This window comes from Oncorhynchus clarkii, chromosome 9 (assembly GCF_045791955.1).
Source record: "Oncorhynchus clarkii lewisi isolate Uvic-CL-2024 chromosome 9, UVic_Ocla_1.0, whole genome shotgun sequence".
NCBI classification, from domain to species: Eukaryota; Metazoa; Chordata; class Actinopteri; order Salmoniformes; family Salmonidae; genus Oncorhynchus; species Oncorhynchus clarkii.
In genome coordinates, this window is record NC_092155.1 from 69,661,066 (window position 1) to 69,682,289 (window position 21,224).

Consider the following 21,224-nt stretch of genomic DNA (forward strand, 5'->3'; position numbering starts at 1 on the left):
TTTTACTCCATACATTTTCCTTGACACCCAAAAGTACTCTTTACATTTTGAAAGCTTAGCAGGACAGGAAAATGGTCCAATTCACACATTTATCAAGAGAACATCCCTGGTCATCCCCACTGCCTCTGATCTGGCGGACTCAATAAACACAAATACTTCATTTGTAAATTATGTCTGAGTGTTGGAGTGTGCCCTTGGCTATCTGTAAATTTAAAAAACAAGTAAATTGTGTGTAAATTTGGTTTGCCTAATATAATTTAAAATTATTTATACTTTTACTTTTGATACTTAAGTATATTTCAAACCAAAAACCTTTAGACTTTTACTCAAGTAGTATTTTACTGGGGGACTTTCCATTTTACAGCAGTTCGACACATACAACAACACAGAGTTACACACGGAATAAACAAACATACAGTCAATAATACAGTAGAAAAAAACGTATATATATACAGTATGTGCAAATGAGGTAGGATAAGGGAGGTAAGGCAATAAATAGGCCAATAGTGGCGAAGTAAATACAATATAGCAATTAAACACTGGAATGGTAGATGTGCAGAAGATGAATCTGCAAGTACAAATACTGGGGTGCAAAGGGGCAAGATAAATAAATAAATACAGTATGGGGATGAGGTAGTTAGATGGGCTATTTACAGATGGGCTATGTACAGGTGCAGTGATCTGTGAGCTGCTCTGACAGCTAGTGCTTAAAGCTAGTGAGGGAGATATGAGTCTCCAGCTTCAGTAATTTTTACAGTTTGTTCCAGTCATTGGCAGCAAAGAACAGGAAAGAAAGGCGGCCAAAGGAAGAATTGGCTTTGGGGGTGACTAGTCAAATCAAATCAAATCTATTTATATAGCCCTTCTTACATCAGCTGATATCTCAAAGTGCTGTACAGAAACACAGCCTAAAACCCCAAACAGCAAGCAATGCAGGTGTAGAAGCACGGTGGCTAGGAAAACTCCCTAGAAAGGCCAAAACCTAGGAAGAAACCCAGAGAGGAACCAAGCTATGAGGGGTGGCCAGTCCTCTTCTGGCTGTGCAGGGTGGAGATCATAACAGAACATGGCCAAGATGTTCAGATGTTCATAAATGACCAGCATGGTCAAATAATAATAATCACAGTAGTTGTCGAGGTTGCAGCAATCAGCACCTCAGGAGTAAATGTCAGTTGGCTTTTCAAAGCCGATCATTAAGAGTATCTCTACCGCCCCTGCTGTCTCTAGAGAGTTGAAAACAGCAGGTCTGGGCAGGTAGCACATCCGGTGAACATGGTTCCATAGCCGCAGGCAGAACAGTTGAAACTGGAGCAGCAGTACGGCCAGGTGGACTGGGCAAGGAGTCATCATGCCAGGTAGTCCTGAAGCATTGTCCTAGGGCTCAGGTCCTCCGAAAGAAAGAAAGAAAGAAAGAGAGAATTAGAGAGCATACTTAAATTCACACAGGACACAGGATAAGACAGAAGTACTCCAGATATAACAAACTGACCCTTGCCCCCCGACACATAAACTACTGCAGCATAGTGAGATATACAGTGAGGGGGGGAAAGTATTTGATCCCCTGCTGATTTTGTACGTTTGCCCACTTACAAAGAAATGATCAGTTGATAATTTTAATGGTAGGTTTATTTGAACAGTGAGAGACAGAATAACAACAAAAATCCAGAAAAACGAATGTCAAAAATGTTATAAATTGATTTGCATTTTAATTAGAGAAATAAGTATTTGACCCCTCTGCAAAACATGACTTAGTACTTGGTGGCAAAACCCTTTTTGGCAAACACAGAGTTCAGACGTTTCTTGTAGTTGGCCACCAGGTTGGCACACATCTCAGGAGGGATTTTGTCCCACTCCTCTTTGCAGATCCTCTCCAAGTCATTAAGGTTTCGAGGCTGACGTTTGGCAACTCGAACCTTCAGCTCCCTCCACAGATTTCCTATGGGATTAAGGTCTGGAGACTGGCTAGGCCACTCCAGGACCTTAATGTGCTTCTTCTTGAGCTACTCTTTTGTTGCCTTGGCCATGTGTTTTGGGTCATTGTCATGCTGGAATACCCATCCACGACCCATTTTCAATGCCCTGGCTGAAGGAAGGAGGTTCTCACCCAAGATTTTATGGTACATGGCCCCGTCCATCGTCCCTTTGATGCGGTGAAGTTGCCCTGGCCCCTTAGCAGAAAAACATCCCCAAAGCATAATGTTTCCACCTCCATGTTTGACGGTGGGGATGATGTTCTTGGGGTCATAGGCAGCATTCCTCCTCCTCCAAACACGGCGAGTTGAGTTGATGCCAAAGAGCTCCATTTTGGTCTCATCTGACCACAACACTTTCACCCAGTTGTCCTCTGAATTATTCAGATGTTCATCGGCAAACTTCAGACGGGCATGTATATGTGCTTTCTTGAGCAGGGGGACCTTGCAGGTGCTGCAGGATTTCAGTCCTTCACGGTGTAGTGTGTTACCAATTGTTTTCTTGGTGACTATGGTCCCAGCTGACTGGAGATCATTGACAAGATCCTCCCGTGTAGTTCTGGGCTGATTCCTCACCGGTCTCATGATCATTGCAACTCCACGAGGTGAGATCTTGCATGGAGCCCCAGGCCGAGGGAGATCGACAGTTTTTTAATTTTTAAAAAATGTATTTCACCTTTATTTAACCAGGTAGGCTAGTTGAGAACAAGTTCTCATTTGCAACTGCGACCTGGCCAAGATAAAGCATAGCAGTGTGAACAGACAACACAGAGTTACACATGGAGTAAACAATTAACAAGTCAATAACACAGTAGAAAAAAAGGAGAGTCTATATACATTGTGTGCAAAAGGCATGAGGAGGTAGGCGAATAATTACAATTTTGCAGATTAACACTGGAGTGATAAATGATCAGATGGTCATGTACAGGTAGAGATATTGGTGTGCAAAAGAGCAGAAAAGTAAATAAATAAAAACAGTATGGGGATGAGGTAGGTAAAAATGGGTGGGCTATTTACCGATAGACTATGTACAGCTGCAGCGATCGGTTAGCTGCTCAGATAGCAGATGTTTGAAGTTGGTGAGGGAGATAAAAGTCTCCAACTTCAGCGATTTTTGCAATTCGTTCCAGTCACAGGCAGCAGAGAACTGGAACGAAAGGCGGCCAAATGAGGTGTTGGCTTTAGGGATGATCAGTGAGATACACCTGCTGGAGCGCGTGTTACGGGTGGGTGTTGCCATCGTGACCAGTGAACTGAGATAAGGTGGGGCTTTACCTAGCAGAGACTTGTAGATGACCTGGAGTCAGTGGGTTTGGCGATGAGTATGAAGCGAGGGCCAGCCAACGAGAGCGTACAGGTCACAGTGGTGGGTAGTATATGGAGCTTTGGTGAAAAAACGGATGGCACTGTGATAGACTGCATCTAATTTGTTGAGTAGAGTGCTGGAGGCTATTTTGTAAATGACATCGCCGAAGTCGAGGATCAGTTGGATGGTCAGTTTTACAAGGGTATGTTTGGCAGCATGAGTGAAGGATGCTTCGTTGTGAAATAGAAAGCCAATTCTAGATTTAATTTTGGATTGGAGATGCTTTATGTGAGTCTGGAAGGAAAGTTTACAGTCTAACCAGACACCTAGGTATTTGTAGTTATCCACATATTCTAAGTCAGAACCGTCCAGAGTAGTGATGCTGGACGGGTGGGCAGGTGCTGGCAGAGATCGGTTGAAGAGTATGCATTTAGTTTTACTTGCATTTAAGAGCAGTTGGAGGCCACGGAAGGAGAGTTGTATGGCATCGAAGTTCGTCTGGAGGTTAGTTAACACAGTGTCCAAAGAAGGGCCAGAGGAATGCAGAATGGTGTCGTCTGCGTAGAGGTGGATCAGAGAATCACCAGCAGCAAGAGCAACATCATTGATGTATACAGAAAAGAGAGTCGGCCCGAGAATTAAACCCTGTGGCACACCCATAGAGACTGTCAGAGGTCCGGACAACAGTCCGAGGGTCCAGATTGTCTAGCCCGGCTGATTTGTAGGGGTCCAGATTTTGCAGCTCTTTCAGAACATCAGCTATCTGGATTTGGGTAAAGGAGAAATGGTGGGGGCATTGGCGGGTTGCTGTGGAGGGTGCCGGGCAGATTATCTAGCCCGGCTGATTTGTAGGGGTTGAGATTTTTCAGCTCTTTCAGAACATCAGCTATCTGGATTTGGTTGAAGGAGAAATAGGGGAGGCTTTGGCGGGTTGCTGTGGGGGGTGGAGGGGTGTTGACTGGGGAATGGGTAGCCAGGTGGAATACATGGCCAACTGTAGAAAAATGCTTATTCAAATTCTCAATTATAGTGGATTTATCAGTGGTGACAGTGTTTCCTAGCCTCAGAGCAGTAGGCAGCTGGGAGGAGGTGCTCTTGTTCTCCATGGACTTTACAGTGTCCCAGAACTTTGAGTTTATGCTAAAGGATGCAAATTTCTGCTTGAAAAAGCTAGCCTTAGCTTTCCTAACTGCCTGTGTATATTGGTTCCTAACTTCCCTGAAAAGTTGCATATCACAGGGGTTATTCGATGCTAATGCAGAACGCCACTGGATGTTTTTGTGCTGGTCAAGGGCAGTCAGTTCTGGAGAGAACCAAGGGCTATATCTGTTCCTGGTTCTACATTTTTTGAATGGGGCATGCTTATTTAAGATGGTGAGGAAGGCACTTTTAAAGAATAACCAGGAATCCTCTACTGACGGGATGTGGTCAATATCCTTCCAGGATACCCGGGCAAGGTCGATTAGAAAGGCCTGCTCGCTGAAGTGTTTTAAGGAGCATATGACAGTGATGAGGGGTTGTCATTTGACTGCAGACCCATTAAGGATGCAGGCAATGAGGCAGTTATCGCTGAGATCTTGGTTGAAAACAGCAGAGGTGTATTTGGAGGGAAAGTTGGTTAGGATGATATCTATGAGTGTGCCCGTGTTTATGGATTTGGGGTTGTACCTGGTGGGTTCATTGATAATTTGTGTGAGATTGAGGGCATCAAGCTTAGATTGTAGGATGGCCGGGGTGTTAAGCATGTTCCAGTTTAGTTCACCTAGCAGCACAAGCTCTGAAGATAGATGGGGGGCAATCAATTCACATATGGTGTCCAGGGCACAGCTTGGGGCAGAGGGTGGTCTATAGCAAGCGGCAACGGTGATAGACTTGTTTCTGGAAAGGTGGATTTTTAAAAGTAGAAGCTCAAATTATTTGGGTACAGACCTGGATAGTAAGACCGAACTCAGCAGGCTATCTCTGCAGTAGATTGCAACACCGCCCCATTTGGCAGTTCTATCTTGTCGGAAAATGTTATAGTTAGGGATGGAAATTTCAGGGGTTTTTGGTGATCTTCCTAAAACAGGATTCAGACACGTCTAGGACATCTGGGTTGGCAGAGTGTGCTAAAGCAGTGAATAAAACAAACTTAGGGAGGAAGCTTCTAATGTTAACATGCATGAAACCAAGGCTTTTACGGTTACAGAAGTCAACAAATGAGAGCACCTGGGGAGTAGGAGGGAGCTAGGCACTGCAGGGCCTGGATTAACCTCTACATCACCAGTGGAACAGAGGAGGAGTAGGATAAGGGTACGGCTAAAGGCTATCAGAACTGGTCGTCTAGTACGTTCGGAACAGAGAGTAAAAGGAGCAGGTTTCTGGGCGCGATAGAATAGATTCAAGGCATAATGTACAGACAAAGGTATGGTATGGTGTGAGTACATTGGAGGTAAAACTAGGCATTGAGTAATGATGGGAAAGATAGTCTCTAGAGACGTTTAAACCAGGTGATGTCACCGCATATGTGGGAGGCGAAACTAAATGGTTGGTTAAGGCATATTGAGCAGGGCTAGAGGCTCTACAGTGAAACAAGACAATAATCACTAACCAGGACAGTAATGGACAAGGCATATTGATATTAGGGAGAGGCATGCGTAGCCGGGGGATCATATGGGTCCAGTGAGTGGTTGGGCTGGCTGTTGACTCGGCGATTCAGACAGCTAGCAGGCCGGGGATAGCAAGCTAGCAGAAGGGCCTTAGAGGGACGTCTCGACGGAGGAATGTCTGTTTTAGCCTGTTTTCGTCTGTTTTAGCTCATGACCTAAGGCACATGCACAATATGGAAGTATATGCATGCAATACATGCATACTAACCAGTCTTGCAGGTGTTTACATGGTTTTGCCTAATGTCAGGTGATTGAAATTTCAACGGCAGTCCCAGTACTCTAAAAAAGTAGGGTCAATAATACTTAACTGTGTCTATTTATTCTCAAATTTTAACTAGCTAAAGGGTCAAACGCTCAGAAAACTGTTAAGAGTAAGTTCAAATGTAATTTTATTCAATATTTTGGCTTGTCGGGGACTTTCCAAGTTTTTGCAATGCTTTGTTTCAGACATATATATATATAAGAATTGGTATCACAGTCGGATTTAGGCAAGGTGGTAGCCAGCCATGGGGCCCAAAGGTTCCACCACCTGGTGCAGCTAGGGCTCAAGCCCTTTTGGTTTTCTTTCAAGGGCCCACCTTGTAATGAATCTTACCAGACAAACGTTATTACAAAAACTTGAATCTAAAGTTAGTTTTAGGTTAATCTCTTGTGGAAAAACTACCACAGGAGGTTGGTGGCACCTTAATTGGTGAAGATGGGCTCGTGGTAATCGCTGGAGAGGAATCTGTGGAATGATATAAACTACATCAAACATGGTTTCAGCCATTATTATAAGCCGCCTCTCCTGCTGAAACTATGTAAACATAAATGGTACTGACCAATTACACAATACTTTAGTTCTGGGTTAAACCAATATTAGGGTAGTCGTTTGTGGGTGTGTATAATTTGTGGAACATTCGAACAGGAAACTGTTCCAAAAACTTAAAGTACAAGGTTGCCAACAAACAATTTAACTAGCTGACGAATAGGCATCAACTCACCACGTAGCTTGTTCTTAATGTTTGTCCATAGGCTACCATAGTGAGGACAGACATTTTCCAGAATAAAGTGGTAAGTGAAAAACTTAATGAAATAGCCCACTGATATGCATATGCATATGAGATGAATAATGTAACTTGGTATCTTATTCTGCCGCTATCAAATCAAATTTTATTTGTCACATACACATGGTTAGCGGATGTTAATGCGAGTGTAGCGAAATGCTTGTGCTTCTAGTTCCGACAATGCAGTAATAACCAACAAGTAATCTAACTAACAATTCCAAAACTACTGTCTTGTACACAGTGTAAGGGGATAAAGAATATGTACATAAGGATATATGAATGAGTGATGGTACAGAGCAGCATAGGCAAGATACAGTAGATGGTATCGAGTACAGTATATACATATGAGATGAGTATGTAAACAAAGTGGCATAGTTAAAGTGGCTAGTGATACATGTATTACATAAGAATACAGTCGATGGTATAGAGTACAGTATATACGTATGCATATGAGATGAATAATGTAGGGTAAGTAACATTATATAAGGTAGCATTGTTTAAAGTGGCTAGTGATATATTTACATCATTTCCCATCAATTCATCAATCCCATCAATTCCCAATTCCCTATACAACTTTATATGCGTTATTTGTTGACAACCTTGTTATTTACAAAGTTTTTGGAACAGATTCCTATTGGAACGTTCCACAAACTATACCCACCAGTAGTTTGTCGCTGTATTCTAATTCCAAGAGGGTTATTTGCATAAATCCGGAAGTTGAGTCAGTTATTTGTTGCAGCCAGGCGTTCTGGTACTTGTAGTTCTTTTTCTACACCCATCTTAGATCTACACTCCTATCACAGTAAGTATTTCTCGTGAAAATCTGTCCACATCTAACTTAGAATTGTGTGCCATTATATGTGTTAGTTATCGTAAATAGCTATTCTGAAGTTTGGTATTACTGAGGAATTCACATTTTATGGTTATCATCTCGTATGATTTCGCTAGCAAGCTAACTAACAGCGCCAGTCTCTTGTCTCGAAACCAACGTGAGCTAGCTATGTTTCTTTTAGCTAGTTTCCAAATAACATTTGTACATAATACACTATTAAACATTCCATGGGGTGTGAGATGGCCATCTACTTAAATGTGCAACAAGAGTGTGAATAAAGTGAGATAGCTAACTAGCAAACAAACAAGTCAACTTGTTAACAAGCCAGCCAGTTGGATAGCTAGCTAGCTAAATCAGTAGTTTGCCCCCATACCTTGTATTGCATCATGAAATTCTAGGTTATATTCCAGGCAGTTCTAACAATTTTCATTTGGAAGACCTCAAGTTACTGTACTGCAGTGTCATATCGTGTTCATGTATGACACAGTTACTTGTACTGTAGCTCAAGTTACACCGTTTAGTAGTTCCATATTTCATAGCTTGTCATGTCTTGGCCCATCCAAACACATCTTAGCCAAACCTGTTACCCATTTCAGTCACATTTAGATATTATTACACCCTTTACTCTGACCAGAGGTTTTGCTATTGAATGACTAACGTTACCTGCCTGGCTTTCCACATAGCTGTCTTTGCAAGACTATCTAATAACCTCTAAATTGCTTATGTTTGTTTAAATTGACCAATAATTTTGTGTGGATGCTAGGTTTTTGTCTTGACTAGAAGGGTTGGTGGTGGTCGACCACACATTTTACAAGTAGGGGAATTCCAACTGTTGCTCATAAGACTACAGAATTGACTGATAATATTTCTGTTGATTCTTGTTTTTTGTGAAACTACACCACCGGATTGACTCCAAATGTTTTTGTTGACAGACATGCCAGGTGAAACCACCACAGAGACAGTCCCAGCAATGGAGCTGCAACAGTCCCAGGCAGAGACCGGTTAGTGCCTTATTTATATTTCTCAATGTGTCTGTACAGTCCTCGAGGCTGTGTCTTGACCTGGAATGATGTGTTTTTCCACATATGGGGTCCAGGAACTCAACAGCAAAATTACTAAACAATCGGTTTCTCTTTTCTCAATATGGCATTTCTTTACTCTGATCATACTGGACCAAACCTTGTGTGTGTGTAATCTCATGTAACCTCTAACATAGAATCCAACAGGGTTTGTTTTGGTTTCCTGGACTCTTAAACATTACTATACTCACCTATACTTTATGATGTTTCTTTCTACTGTACTCGCCTGCACTGTATGAGTTTTGTCTTGGGACTGGGGTGTAATGGACAAACTAATACGCCATGATACTTTTTCTTGTGGAGTCTTGCATGGAACATAATCTTTTCTCCAAAAAACAGACTGCAAAATGTCTGGCGAATACCTATTCAAAAAGGCAATGAGAAAGCATAGTGATGTCCTCACAAATGACAGTTTTCAGAATCTGAGCTATTAAATTTACCGGGAAGAAATATTTGCTAAATTACTGGATATTTTTTTTATTTTCAATGGACAATGTGCTATGTGCTTGGATTACCAGTAGTCATTATCCATTCACAATAGTGTAGGCCTAATGTTAAATATAATCTGTAATATTTATTGTAAAATGGCTTGTGAATCACCAATCTACTGGACCTGTTCATGCTAAATGAAAATGCTCAACTCAAAGGTTCCTCAACTGCTCTACATTCAGCTACATCTTTCATCAATCTTACTTTCTGTACATTTTCTGGCTGATCTAGCTGAAATATTACACAAGGTGAGGTGAAGCATGTTCGTTTAATTTCCTCCTTCACTTTCTTCCCTTAGGTTATCACATCTTTTGAATGATAAGCCTAATTGACCCTGTATTTAGTGCTTGTTTCTTCAGTCTGTGTACTGAAAGGTGATGGGTCCCAAGGTGTTTCACTTGAATGCGGGGCACTGCATGATAAGACTGGTAGGGGAATACAAATATTCATTATCTCTGTCACAAACACTCTCACAAAGACTCATGGTTTATACTGTCACCGATTAGACTCACATTGGGCTCATCATGCACAACTTGGTGGTCTACATTTGACCCTTCTTCTGTGTGTAGAAACAGTACATGTATTGTGGTTCCATTAGTACATGTTTTAGGAGTTGTTGTTTCTCAACAGAAGTATTGGTTTCTCCAATTTCTTGTTAAGATGAATTTGGACTAAATTCAGCCCCAGTTTTGATTCGCATATGGTTATTTTTAAGGAGAGAGACTCTCACTCTGTCGTTTGGAACAGTATCCCACTTTACATTTAAAAAATAAATGTTTCCCAACAAGGGTTGCAGCTTTTAATGTCGCTGTGACTCCCCCCTACTCTTTCTACTTCCCCTTTCTACTCCTACTCTTTTCCTGGATTCCCAGTGTTGAGATACGATGGGAGTTGTATCGACAAACCAGTTTCACTACTTGAGGTTACCAAGGAAATGGCTGATCCAAACCCCACTGTAGCTGCCGAAGCAGTTCAAGATTACACTGAGAAGGTTAAGGACAAGCTGAATGAAGAAGAGATTGTAAGCCCTGTTAAAGAAGAACCAACAACCCAAGACCAACCTACTGCTGTGCCAGAGGGAGACCGAGGGACCGCTGAGGAAGATGTGCCAAAGGTTGCTGTTGAAGAACAAGCTAGGCAAGTAGTGCCAGTTCCTGAAGCCACCACGGAAGAGCAAGAAACTGCTTCAGAATATCTGACGCCACCTGAAGTGGTTGAAGCCCCTGAGGTTGTGAGCGTTGCAGTCCAACAAAACGAAAAGGCCAGTCAGAGCGAGGAACCCAAGGTGAAGGTCCAGACTAATGATGTTAATGGTCATTCCAGGTCATTTGCTATTCATTCAGGTGGGTTATATTTATTACAACTTAATGAAAACTGTCCATCTAGGTGCTTTTCTTTTGCCAATTTGGTTGGTTAAAATGTTTAAGTGGTGTTTCTCCTTTAGCACTAAGGAATCAGCAATGTTCTTTCTGAAAGGGTCACCTTTTTTGGTCTAAACTTGGGACTTTCAATGATCACCAACTACACAATTTCTAAATGTATTGAATGACACCGTCCCCTTTTGTAAATCACCTGAACCATCAGTCAGGTTTTTGCAGGTCTGGCACAGGATAGTTTTGACTACTGTACTGTGGCTGCTGTGGGTCTGTCTTTTAGGAAATGTATAACACCTTTTAGAAGCTGGTTGTCCTTGCTAGTAGTTTGCTGAGTAGTTTGTGTTGCAGTGCACAACAATCTGTATGTACCTCCATGTTTTTTGCCTGTGCTTTTTTTTTTTTTTTTTTTTTTTTTACTGTTGTGAGTTAAGTGCATCTAATATGCGTTGCCACAGAAACAACTCCCTTTGCCACTCCTACCCCAAAAGCCTTTTGTGAACTAACACTCACACTTAACCCCCCCCTTACTAGCTCTGACTCTACATCTACTAAATGTGAATATTGTAGTTCTTGAGATTGAACATTCTCTTATGATGTTGTCAATCGCTGTATAGTGTGACAATGTTTTTGCACCGACTAGTCGGATTTTGTCCTTGACATTTGTATTGATTATGGATCCCTGTTAGTCTACTAGGGCGAACATTCAACATTCTCTTATGACATTGTCGTCCAAATCCAACTGACATCCTGTCTTCCCTTTACTCTGCTTCCAAGGTGCTCTATTCCTTTACCCTGTGCTCTTCTACCAGACCCCCTAGCCCCCTAAACTGACAAGACTTTAAGTGGGACCACGCCTCCTCTCCTCTTCTCCCAAAGCTGTGCCTTCTTTCGACACCAAGTGCCCATCTCCAACCAACCCTACCTCCGCTCCTAAGTCTCTCGTAACTCTTCACTGCTCCTCCACTACCCCCCTTCACCTTTGGCTTCGTCCCCTGTCGGCTCTCATTTTGGTGGTAAGGACCAGGCCACCCCACAACCCACGGTAATAATATCCGGGAAGCCAGGGAATACTGAGAGGTTTACTAGGTCTAATGTTCTTCTAAACCTGTCCCTCTGGCTGACGCTGCCAACTGAATCTTAACAATATTGCGCTGTTACCTGAAGCTCTACTACCAGCCAACTCTAACCCCACTGCGCCAGTTAATGCCAGACCATTGCCTCCCACCATGTCTGAGAGGGCCCCAGACACCACTGGTGCAGCTTCACACATTCACAAACCCCCTGCTATTCCTATCCTCACCGGAACTATCCTCTGCCTCGTACGTTCAGCAAGTGGATGTCACTGCCGCCACCCTCATAACTGAAGACGCTGTCCTCTTTTCCCCAGCACCTCCTGCCATAGCTGTAGTAGCCTCCAAGGCTGTTGTCCATCCAGAGAATTCCAAAACCACAACCTACTGCCTTTCCAGTTCAGGTCTCGTTGTCAGAAGTGACGGCTGTTCCATTGGCTATGTCGCCTGTTAAAGCCTGCCCTTTCTCTTTTTAAAGTGTTTTGCGAACATGCTGCTATTGCACCTATGTCATTCTCCACTGCTTTGCCCCCTCTGAGAGCTACGGAAGGTCAAGCAAAGCACCAGCTGTATAAGGCTACAGCTGTATCTGCTGAGGCTTCTGTTGTGAAGAAGGAACTGCCCTGTGAGTCTGCAGCAGTTGACGACAGAGCTGAAGAACCAGCTGAGAAGCAGGTTGATATGCCTGCTGCTGCCTCTGTTGCCTCTCTCCAAGCTTCTGCTACTGAGCCTCCTGCTGTTGAAAATATTCCCACCACTCTACACCAGTTTTCTCCATTTGATAAGGAAACTCCTTACTGCCCCCGCTGGTGTGGAGGTATTTGTCTCTCCTAAACCACCAGCACCTTGAGTGTCTTTTCCCAGGCTGTCCCCTGTCCATGTCACCCCTCTGATTCCACTAGACAAACCTGGCGGTGGCTCACCCGTATTCCCCTGTCGACCCACACCAGTGGAGTCTCCCCCTCCCGTCACCTCACACCCGTCACCTCACACCAGTGGAGTCTCCCCCTCCCGTCACCTCACACCAGTGGAGTCTCCCCCTCCCGTCACCTCACACCAGTGGAGTCTCCCCCTCCCGTCACCTCCATCTTTATCACTGAACCCTGGGGCTGGGCGGTATACTGTATTTTATGATATACTTACCTTCTATACCGGTATTTTAATGTTTTTGTTTGTTTAATGTGATACGCCATGTGTAATGTCAATTTTTATAGTTTAGAGTCATCTCTTTCCGCTCTTTCTCTCCGTGCCACTTTCCACATAGACCTAGCCACACCCCTGTCACTCAAGGGGTGCATTTGATGTTCCTCAACCACGGGACACTTTAGTCTGCATGGTCAAGGCAGCACATGCAACAATGCTGCTTTCTATTTGTTTCTTAATATAAATCCACTAGTGTTCTATAATGACACTATTAGTTTGTGTTTCTTACATCAGCAAGTTTATTTTCTTAACGACTTGCCCTGAATCTTGTGAGACGCTAATTGTTAGCCACTAATAGCTAGCTAGCTAGCTAGCTGGCTAACAAATGTACTGAGTAAGAGCAAACGTAGTTAGCTAATACAGCCTGATTAATACCAGTGATGGTGTAGACCTGATTCAGCATGTTTGTGCAACATTATCTTCTAAATCAAATAGGAAAATGCAAAGCAAGAATATGTTAGCTACAGGAAGTAGCTAAGAGAGAACATGCAATGTAAAATATTTTTCCTCAGACCACACTTTCTGTCGTAATGGGATGTATTAATGCTTATGTGAATGGTTGTCTTAACTACCTTTATACCTACAGTCTATGTTTGGTTCATCCTCACTCTAGAAAATCCACCCTTTGCTTGGTTTCTGTAGTAGCAACCATTTAGTGCTGACCAAAACCTGACCAATGGCTTGTTTCTCTACACCCAGGGGCCACCGGGGGGTGGTGTTCTCCTACACCCAGGGGCCAACCTCAAACTGTTTTTTTTGGTCCAGCAACCCCATTTTTATATAATTTCATTTTATTGTGGCTATGACCGTTTTATTACAAATCAGTCTGATTAGAATTATTGACAGTATTTCAATTTGAAGGAAGTTCGGTTTGAAGTGAAATGCATCAGAAAGGAAGTAGGAAGTTTTGTATGATTGGTGTAGAAAATGTCATTGATGGTCCCCCACCCCCCCCCCAGTCTGATTAAGTGCCTGGTCTTGTCCACTCTGTTCTGTGTCCTGCCGCTTTTGGGCATTGTAGAAGGAAACAGAAGACGTGTCCGGGTTCCTGAGAGTCTTCTTTCATTGATGGGGTCATAATATTTTGTAGCCTAAACCGTTCAAAACAGAGCCATATTTTTCTGAAGAAAGCAGAAAACGCTCTGTTTATTACAACCATGTCTAGTGGCTATCGGCGGTTACTAACGTAACCGTGGTTCTATGAACCAAGCGTAATGTATTTTATTTCAGTTTCTCTCGCGACCTCATTTTGAAATCAGTGAGACCTCTGTATTTGTGCAGCTTTTCCCGAACTAATCTCCTGCAACTGTCCCAGGGAAGTGTATGAATGTATTTTGATATGTTTGTAACCAAGTTGACTCCATATATTACCACATAATTACGCTCCCTTATCCTTTTCTGCTTACGTAAATAGTTTTGTTTATGTTATACTAAAGAACTGATTCTGTGATATGTTGACGTGTTCCATGTTCTAATGGAATGTTCTAATGGAATGTATCTGGTGGTGTCTAGGGTCTGGCACAGATTCTGACAGTGATGACTCCGTACCAGACTTGGAGGAGCAGGACTCAACACAGACACAGCAGGCACAGGTACAGTACGGCCATGGGCCACCAGATGGTGCTGCTCCCCTACACCCGGGGGGTCAAGTCGAGGGGGATATTGTTTATCCACTTTTTATTAACTTGATTTTGACCATAATATACTTAACGCAACCACCATCCATCCTTCTGTTAACTTTTGACAATTTGACCCCTGTCTCAATCAGTTGTTTATTAGTTGTACAGTTGATAAATGGAAGGTTTGTCATGAATCTTGCCTTGGAGGCAGAACTATAGCGACGAGTGGCTAATCTGCCCTTGCCTTCCGTCCTGCTAGCTGATGTTCAATCGCTGGAAAGTAAATGGGATGAGCTGAAAGCACGTATATCCCACCAACAGGACATTAAAAACTGTAATATCTTATGTTTCACCGAGTCGTGGCTGAACGACGACATTAAGAACATACAGCCGGCAGGTTATACACTCTCGGGTCGGAAGTTTACATACACCTTAGCAAAATACATTTAAACTCAGTTTTTCACAATTCCTGACATTTAATCATAGTCAAAATGACCTGTCTTAGGTCAGTTAGGATCACTACATTATTTTACAACTGTGAAATGTCAGAATAATAGTAGAGAATAATTTATTTCAGCTTTTATTTCTTTCATCACATTCCCAGTGGGTCAGAAGTTTACATACTAATTGAGTGTATTTGGTAGCCTTTCAATTGTTTAACTTGGGTCAAATGTTTTGGGTAGCCTTCCCCAAGCTTCCCACAATAAGTTGGGTGAACATACACCAGCTCTGTCAGGAGGAATGGGCCTAACTGTGTCAGGATTGTTGGCCTCCTTGCTCACACATGCTTTTTTCTATAGGATTGAGGTCAGGGCTTTGTGATGGCCACTCCAATACCTTGACTTTGTCCTCAAGCCATTTTGCCACAACTTTTGAAGTATGCTTGGGGTCATTGTCCATTTGGAAGACCCATTTGCAACCAAGCTTTAACTTCCTGACTGATGTCTTGAGATGTTGCTTCAATATTCATAATTGTCCTGCCATCTATTTTGTGAAGTGCACCAGTCCCTCCTGCAGCAAAGCACCCCCACAACATGATGTTGCCCCGTGCTTCACGGTTGGGATGGTGTTCTTCGGCTTGCAAGCCTCCCTCTTTTTCCTCCAAACATAACGATGGTCATTATGGCCAAACAGTTCTATTTTTGTTTCATCAGACCAGAGGACATTTCTCCAAAAAGTACGATCTTTGTCCCCATGTGCAGTTGCACACCGTAGCCTGGCTCTTTTTATGGTGGTTTTGGAGCAATGGCTTCCTTGCTGAGCGGCCTTTCAGGTTATGTCGATATAGGACTTGTTTTACTGTGGATATAGATACCTTTGTACCGGTTTCCTCCAGCATTTTCACATGGTCCTTTGCTGTTGTTCTGGGATTGCACTTTTCGCACCAAAGTACGTTCATCTCTAGGAGACAGAATGCGTCTTCTTCCTGAGTGGAATATTTTTTTATATATTTTTATTTAACTAGGCAAGTCAGTTAAGAACAAATTTCTTATTTTCAATGACTGCTTAGGAACGGTGGGTTAACTGCCTTGTTCAGGAGCAGAACGACAGATTTGTACCTTGTCAGCTCGGGGATTCGATCTTGCAACCTTTCTGTTACTAGTTCAATGCTCTAACCACTAGGCTACCCTGGTGCCCCAGGCTGGGTGGTCCCATGGTGTTTATACTTGCATACTATTGTTTGTACAGATGAACGTGGTACCTTCAGGTGTTTGGAAATTGCTCCCTACCATGCCTTTCTAAGGTCTTCGAAAGCCAAGTCAACAAACCTTATTACCGACCATTTCGAATCTCACCATACCTTCTCTGCTATGCAATCTGGTTTCAGAGCTGGTCATGGGTGCACCTCAGCCACGCTCAAGGTCCTAAACGATATCTTAACCGCCATCGATAAGATACAATACTGTGCAGCCGTATTCATTGATCTTGCCAAGGCTTTCGACTCTGTCAATCACCACATCCTCATCGGCAGACTCGACAGCCTTGGTTTCTCAAATGATTGCCTCGCCTGGTTCACCAACTACTTCTCTGATAGAGTTCAGTGTGTCAAATCGGAGGGTCTGCTGTCCGGACCTCTGGCAGTCTCTATGGGGGTGCCACAGGGTTCAATTCTTGGACTGACTCTCTTCTCTGTATACATCAATGAGGTCGCTCTTGCTGCTGGTGAGTCTCTAATCCACCTCTACGCAGACGACACCATTCTGTATACTTCCGGCCCTTCTTTGGACACTGTGTTAACAACCCTCCAGGCAATCTTCAATGCCATACAACTCTCCTTCCGTGGCCTCCAATTGCTCTTAAATACAAGTAAAACTAAATGCATGCTCTTCAACCGATCGCTACCTGCACCTACCCGCCTGTCCAACATCATCACTACTCTGGATGGCTCTGACTTAGAATATGTGGACAACTACAAATACTTAGGTGTCTGGTTAGACTGTAAACTCTCCTTCCAGACCCATATCAAACATCTCCAATCCAAAGTTAAATCTAGAATTGGCTTCCTATTTCGCAACAAAGCATCCTTCACTCATGCTGCCAAACATACCCTTGTAAAACTGACCATCCTACCAATCCTCGACTTTGGCGATGTCATTTACAAAATAGCCTCCAAAACCCTACTCAACAAATTGGATGCAGTCTATCACAGTGCAATCCGTTTTGTCACCAAAGCCCCATATACTACCCACCATTGCGACCTGTACGCTCTCGTTGGCTGGCCCTCGCTTCATACTCGTCGCCAAACCCACTGGCTCCATGTCATCTACAAGACCCTGCTAGGTAAAGTCCCCCCTTATCTCAGCTCGCTGGTCACCATAGCATCTCCCACCTGTAGCACACGCTCCAGCAGGTATATCTCACTAGTCACCCCCAAAACCAATTCTTCCTTTGGCCGCCTCTTCTTCCAGTTCTCTGCTGCCAATGACTGGAACGAACTACAAAAATCTCTGAAACTGGAAACACTTATCTCCCTCACTAGCTTTAAGCACCAACTGTCAGAGCAGCTCACAGATTACTGCACCTGTACATAGCCCACCTATAATTTAGCCCAAACAACTACCTCTTTCCCAACTGTATTTTATTTATTTATTTTGCTCCTTTGCACCCCATTATTTTATTTCTACTTTGCACATTCTTCCATTGCAAAACTACCATTCCAGTGTTTTACTTGCTATATTGTATTTACTTTGCCACCATGGCCTTTCTTGCCTTTACCTCCCTTCTCACCTCATTTGCTCACATTGTATATAGACTTGTTTGTACTATATTATTGACTGTATGTTTGTTTTACTCCATGTGTAACTCTGTGTCGTTGTATCTGTCGAACTGCTTTGCTTTATCTTGGCCAGGTCGCAATTGTAAATTAGAACTTGTTCTCAACTAGCCTACCTGGTTAAATAAAGGTGAAATAAAAAATAAATAAAAAAATGAACCAGACTTGTGGAGTTCTACAATTTTCCAAGCTTTTTAAAGGCACAGTCAACTTGGTGTATGTGAACTTCTGACCCACTGGAATTGTGAAACGGTGATCTATAAGTCAAATAATCTGTCTGTAAACAATTGTCGGAAAAATTACTTGTCATGCACAAAGTAGATGTCCTAACCGACTTGCCAAAACTATAGTTTTGTGAAGAAATTTGTGAAGTGGTTGACAAACAACTTTTAATGACTCCAACTTAAGTGTATTATCTTCTGACTTCAACTGTATGTGAACAACAGCTGGTGCGCGATATAAAAGGAGGTCTTGAGGTTTTGCTCGCCTGAGGTAGAGTATCTCAGGATGAGCTGTAGACCACACTATCTACCTAGAGTTTATCTGTATTTTTCATAGCTGTCTACATACCACCACACACCGACGCTGGCACTGAAAAGATGGGTACTCAGATCCTCAAAAGGTTTTCTAGCTGCACCATCGAACATCCTGATGGGTTGCATCACTGCCTGTTATGACAACTGCTTGGCCTCCGACCCCAAGGCACTACAGTGCCTTGTGTGTACGGCCCAGTACATCACCTGGGCCAAGATTCCTGCCATCCAGGACCTCTATACCAGGCTGTGTCAGAGGAAGGCGTCAAAAATGTATTTGACTCCAGCCACCCTAGTCATAGACTGTTCTATGCTACCAAATGGCAATCGGTACTGGAGTGCCAAGTCTAGGTTCTACCTACATGTACATATGACCTTGACGCCGGTGCCCCCGCACATCGACTCTGTACCGGTACCCCCTGTAAACAGCCTCGCTATTGTTATTTTACTGCTGCTCTTTAATTATTTGTTATTCTTATCTCTTATTTTTGTAAAAATGTTTGTATTTGCTTAACTGTATTGTTGGTTAAGGGCTTGTAAGTAAGCATTTCACTGTAAGGTCTACACCACCTGTTGTGTATGTGACAAATAACAACATTTGAACTGAGCAATTTCCGCTAGATAAGCCAGCTTCAAAGTCAAAATTGGCCCTCCGTAAAAGTAATGTTTTTTTTGCTTTTTGGTCTTAATTTAGGTTAAGGTTAGGTTTAAAATCAGATTTTATGACTTTGTGGTTGTGCCAGCTAGTGACCCCTCTGCAGAGGTGCCTCTAGTATATGAGTCATGACGATAAATGACAACCTACTGATAAATGTGTCCAGCTTACAGAATAAGTGATTTTTACAAACCTGTTGTTCTCACCTCAGCTTGCTGCAGCAGCTGAGATCGACGAGGAGCCAGTCAGCAAAGCCAAACAAAGTAGAAGTGAAAAGAAAGCCAGAAAGGTCAGTTATGTTCATTCACATGTTCCTAGAGTACATTGTTTTGAAGTAGCATCATAATGAAAGTATCATCCCCCAAACAAAGTTATTAGGTCATTATTTCTTAAGTCTATGGGATATCTTCTTTTTTTTTTACCCAGTGCAAAAACATATTTTTTCAGTTGTAACGACTTTCAGTTCAGTTTCCTTTGCACAGTGTTTCCTACATACCAATATGTTGATTAGCTACTATAGTTTTCTGTGGACAAAAATGTAGTAATCTTCTCTGTCAACACCAGGCCATGTCCAAGCTGGGCCTCCGTCAGGTGATGGGCGTAACCAGGGTTACCATCAGGAAGTCCAAGAACATCCTGTTTGTCATCCCCAAGCCAGACGTCTACAAGAGCTCTGCCTCCGACACATACATCGTTTTCGGAGAGGCTAAGGTTGGAATCTACGCCTTTTTATATCAGACATGTGCATTGTCTTTGGGGAATCCATGGCACGTGATGCTATTTTAAGTGGTAACCAGCAATGCTAGAAGAGTCATTCATCAATTTAATCTTGGTTGGCTCTGACAGTGCAGCTTTTCATTTCAGATGGGACCTGCTATACTTTCTAATAGCCATTTATTTCACAAGTATGTTAAGTTCTCTATGAATTACACCAAGATATGCTTGAAATATTCTTGCAGCTCTGTTTTCTGAAAGTGAATTTCCGTTTGTTCCAGATTGAGGACCTGTCCCAACAAGCTCAACTGGCAGCAGCAGAGAAGTTCAAGGTCCAGGGAGAAGACAGAATGTCTAGCATCCAGGAGAACACACAGACACCCACAGTACAGGAGGAGAGTGAAGAGGAAGAGGTGAGGGTCAAGGAAAGCTTTTATTTACAATGACTGATGTGTGATTGTCTCACCTAGCTACTTATATACATACGCACAAGTATGTGGATTTGGCTATTTCTCCCAATTCACTTCTGTGTTCCATCATGCTTTGCAGGTTGATGAGACTGGCGTGGAGGTGAAGGACATTGAGCTGGTGATGTCACAAGCCAACGTATCTCGAGTGAAGGCTATACGAGCGCTCAAGAACAACAACAACGACATTGTTAATGCCATCATGGTAAGTATATTTAATTGGTAGTCACTTGTGTTGTGAATGTAATATCAGGTGTAATTGACATTTCACCGTTGCTTGCTTATGTTTTGAGGTGATGACAGGCACATTTCCATCTGTACAATAAAGTTGTAGATTCTATTCAATGTTGATACCTCCTAAAATACAAACCACTTTTTCTTTTTTTGCAGGAGCTGACCATGTAGATGCCCAAGAACCATGAGGACCCGGGTCCAGTCCATCATTAAACACGAGTAGATGTGGTCTATTCAATTAATTCCAAGGATAAAAATAAAAGTTGTGGATTAAAGGGGATGGAATATTTCTTCTTCTGGTTACTGTTGTGTATTTATGTTTTCCCATTTGTTGGTAAATAAAATGTTTTCCTCACATTATTTCTGTTTGTAAGATTGTGCTTCACTAATAAGCAGCGGTGGGTGTAGTACCATTATAGGCAAGGAAACACAAAATAAAAATGTAATTGACGTTATCATTTCCTCAATCAAAGTTTGTATCAACAGATGTAGCCTGTGGAATACAACATTCTAGACAATATAATTATATGTCGTTATAAATATGCATAATGCATCCTCCAATTGAAGGCCTCATCCTTGAATATAAAATGGATCCTCCGTCTGCCTCTATACCCACACGTATTTTCTCAATGTTACTTATTTTTTAGTACCTTCAATCACAAAGTTAGACATACTTAATTACAAAATAGGCCATCATCACTGTCAATCT

At 42.6% G+C, this 21,224-nt stretch overlaps 1 protein-coding gene across 4 annotated transcripts; it reads left to right on the forward strand.

Annotated features, from left to right (window-relative positions):
- The first annotated feature begins 6,887 nt into the window (after nt 1–6,887).
- On the forward strand, nt 6,888–20,875 carry LOC139416868 (nascent polypeptide-associated complex subunit alpha-like). Of its 4 annotated transcripts, none has more exons than XM_071166016.1 (9): nt 6,888–6,977; nt 8,735–8,803; nt 10,243–10,713; nt 14,532–14,611; nt 19,312–19,389; nt 19,665–19,811; nt 20,096–20,227; nt 20,364–20,486; nt 20,672–20,875. In XM_071166016.1, the coding sequence occupies exons 2-9, from the start codon at nt 8,737–8,739 to the stop codon at nt 20,684–20,686; spliced, it is 1,113 nt and encodes a 370-aa protein (XP_071022117.1). In that variant the 5' UTR covers nt 6,888–6,977; nt 8,735–8,736; the 3' UTR covers nt 20,687–20,875. The 4 variants fall into 4 exon arrangements, with proteins under 4 accessions (XP_071022117.1, XP_071022120.1, XP_071022118.1 ...); XM_071166015.1 differs by lacking the exon at nt 6,888–6,977 and adding an exon at nt 7,722–7,772; XM_071166019.1 differs by lacking the exon at nt 10,243–10,713 and having other exon boundaries at nt 6,905–6,977.
- The last annotated feature ends 349 nt before the right edge of the window (nt 20,876–21,224 follow it).

Coding starts and splice junctions, on each gene's coding strand:
- LOC139416868 (XM_071166016.1), top strand. CDS start 8,737: ATGCCAGGTGAAACCACCACAGAGACAGTCCCAGCAATGGAGCTGCAA. Junction 14,612..19,311: donor CACAGACACAGCAGGCACAG/GTACAGTACGGC, acceptor TTCTCACCTCAG/CTTGCTGCAGCAGCTGAGAT. Junction 19,812..20,095: donor TCGTTTTCGGAGAGGCTAAG/GTTGGAATCTAC, acceptor CGTTTGTTCCAG/ATTGAGGACCTGTCCCAACA.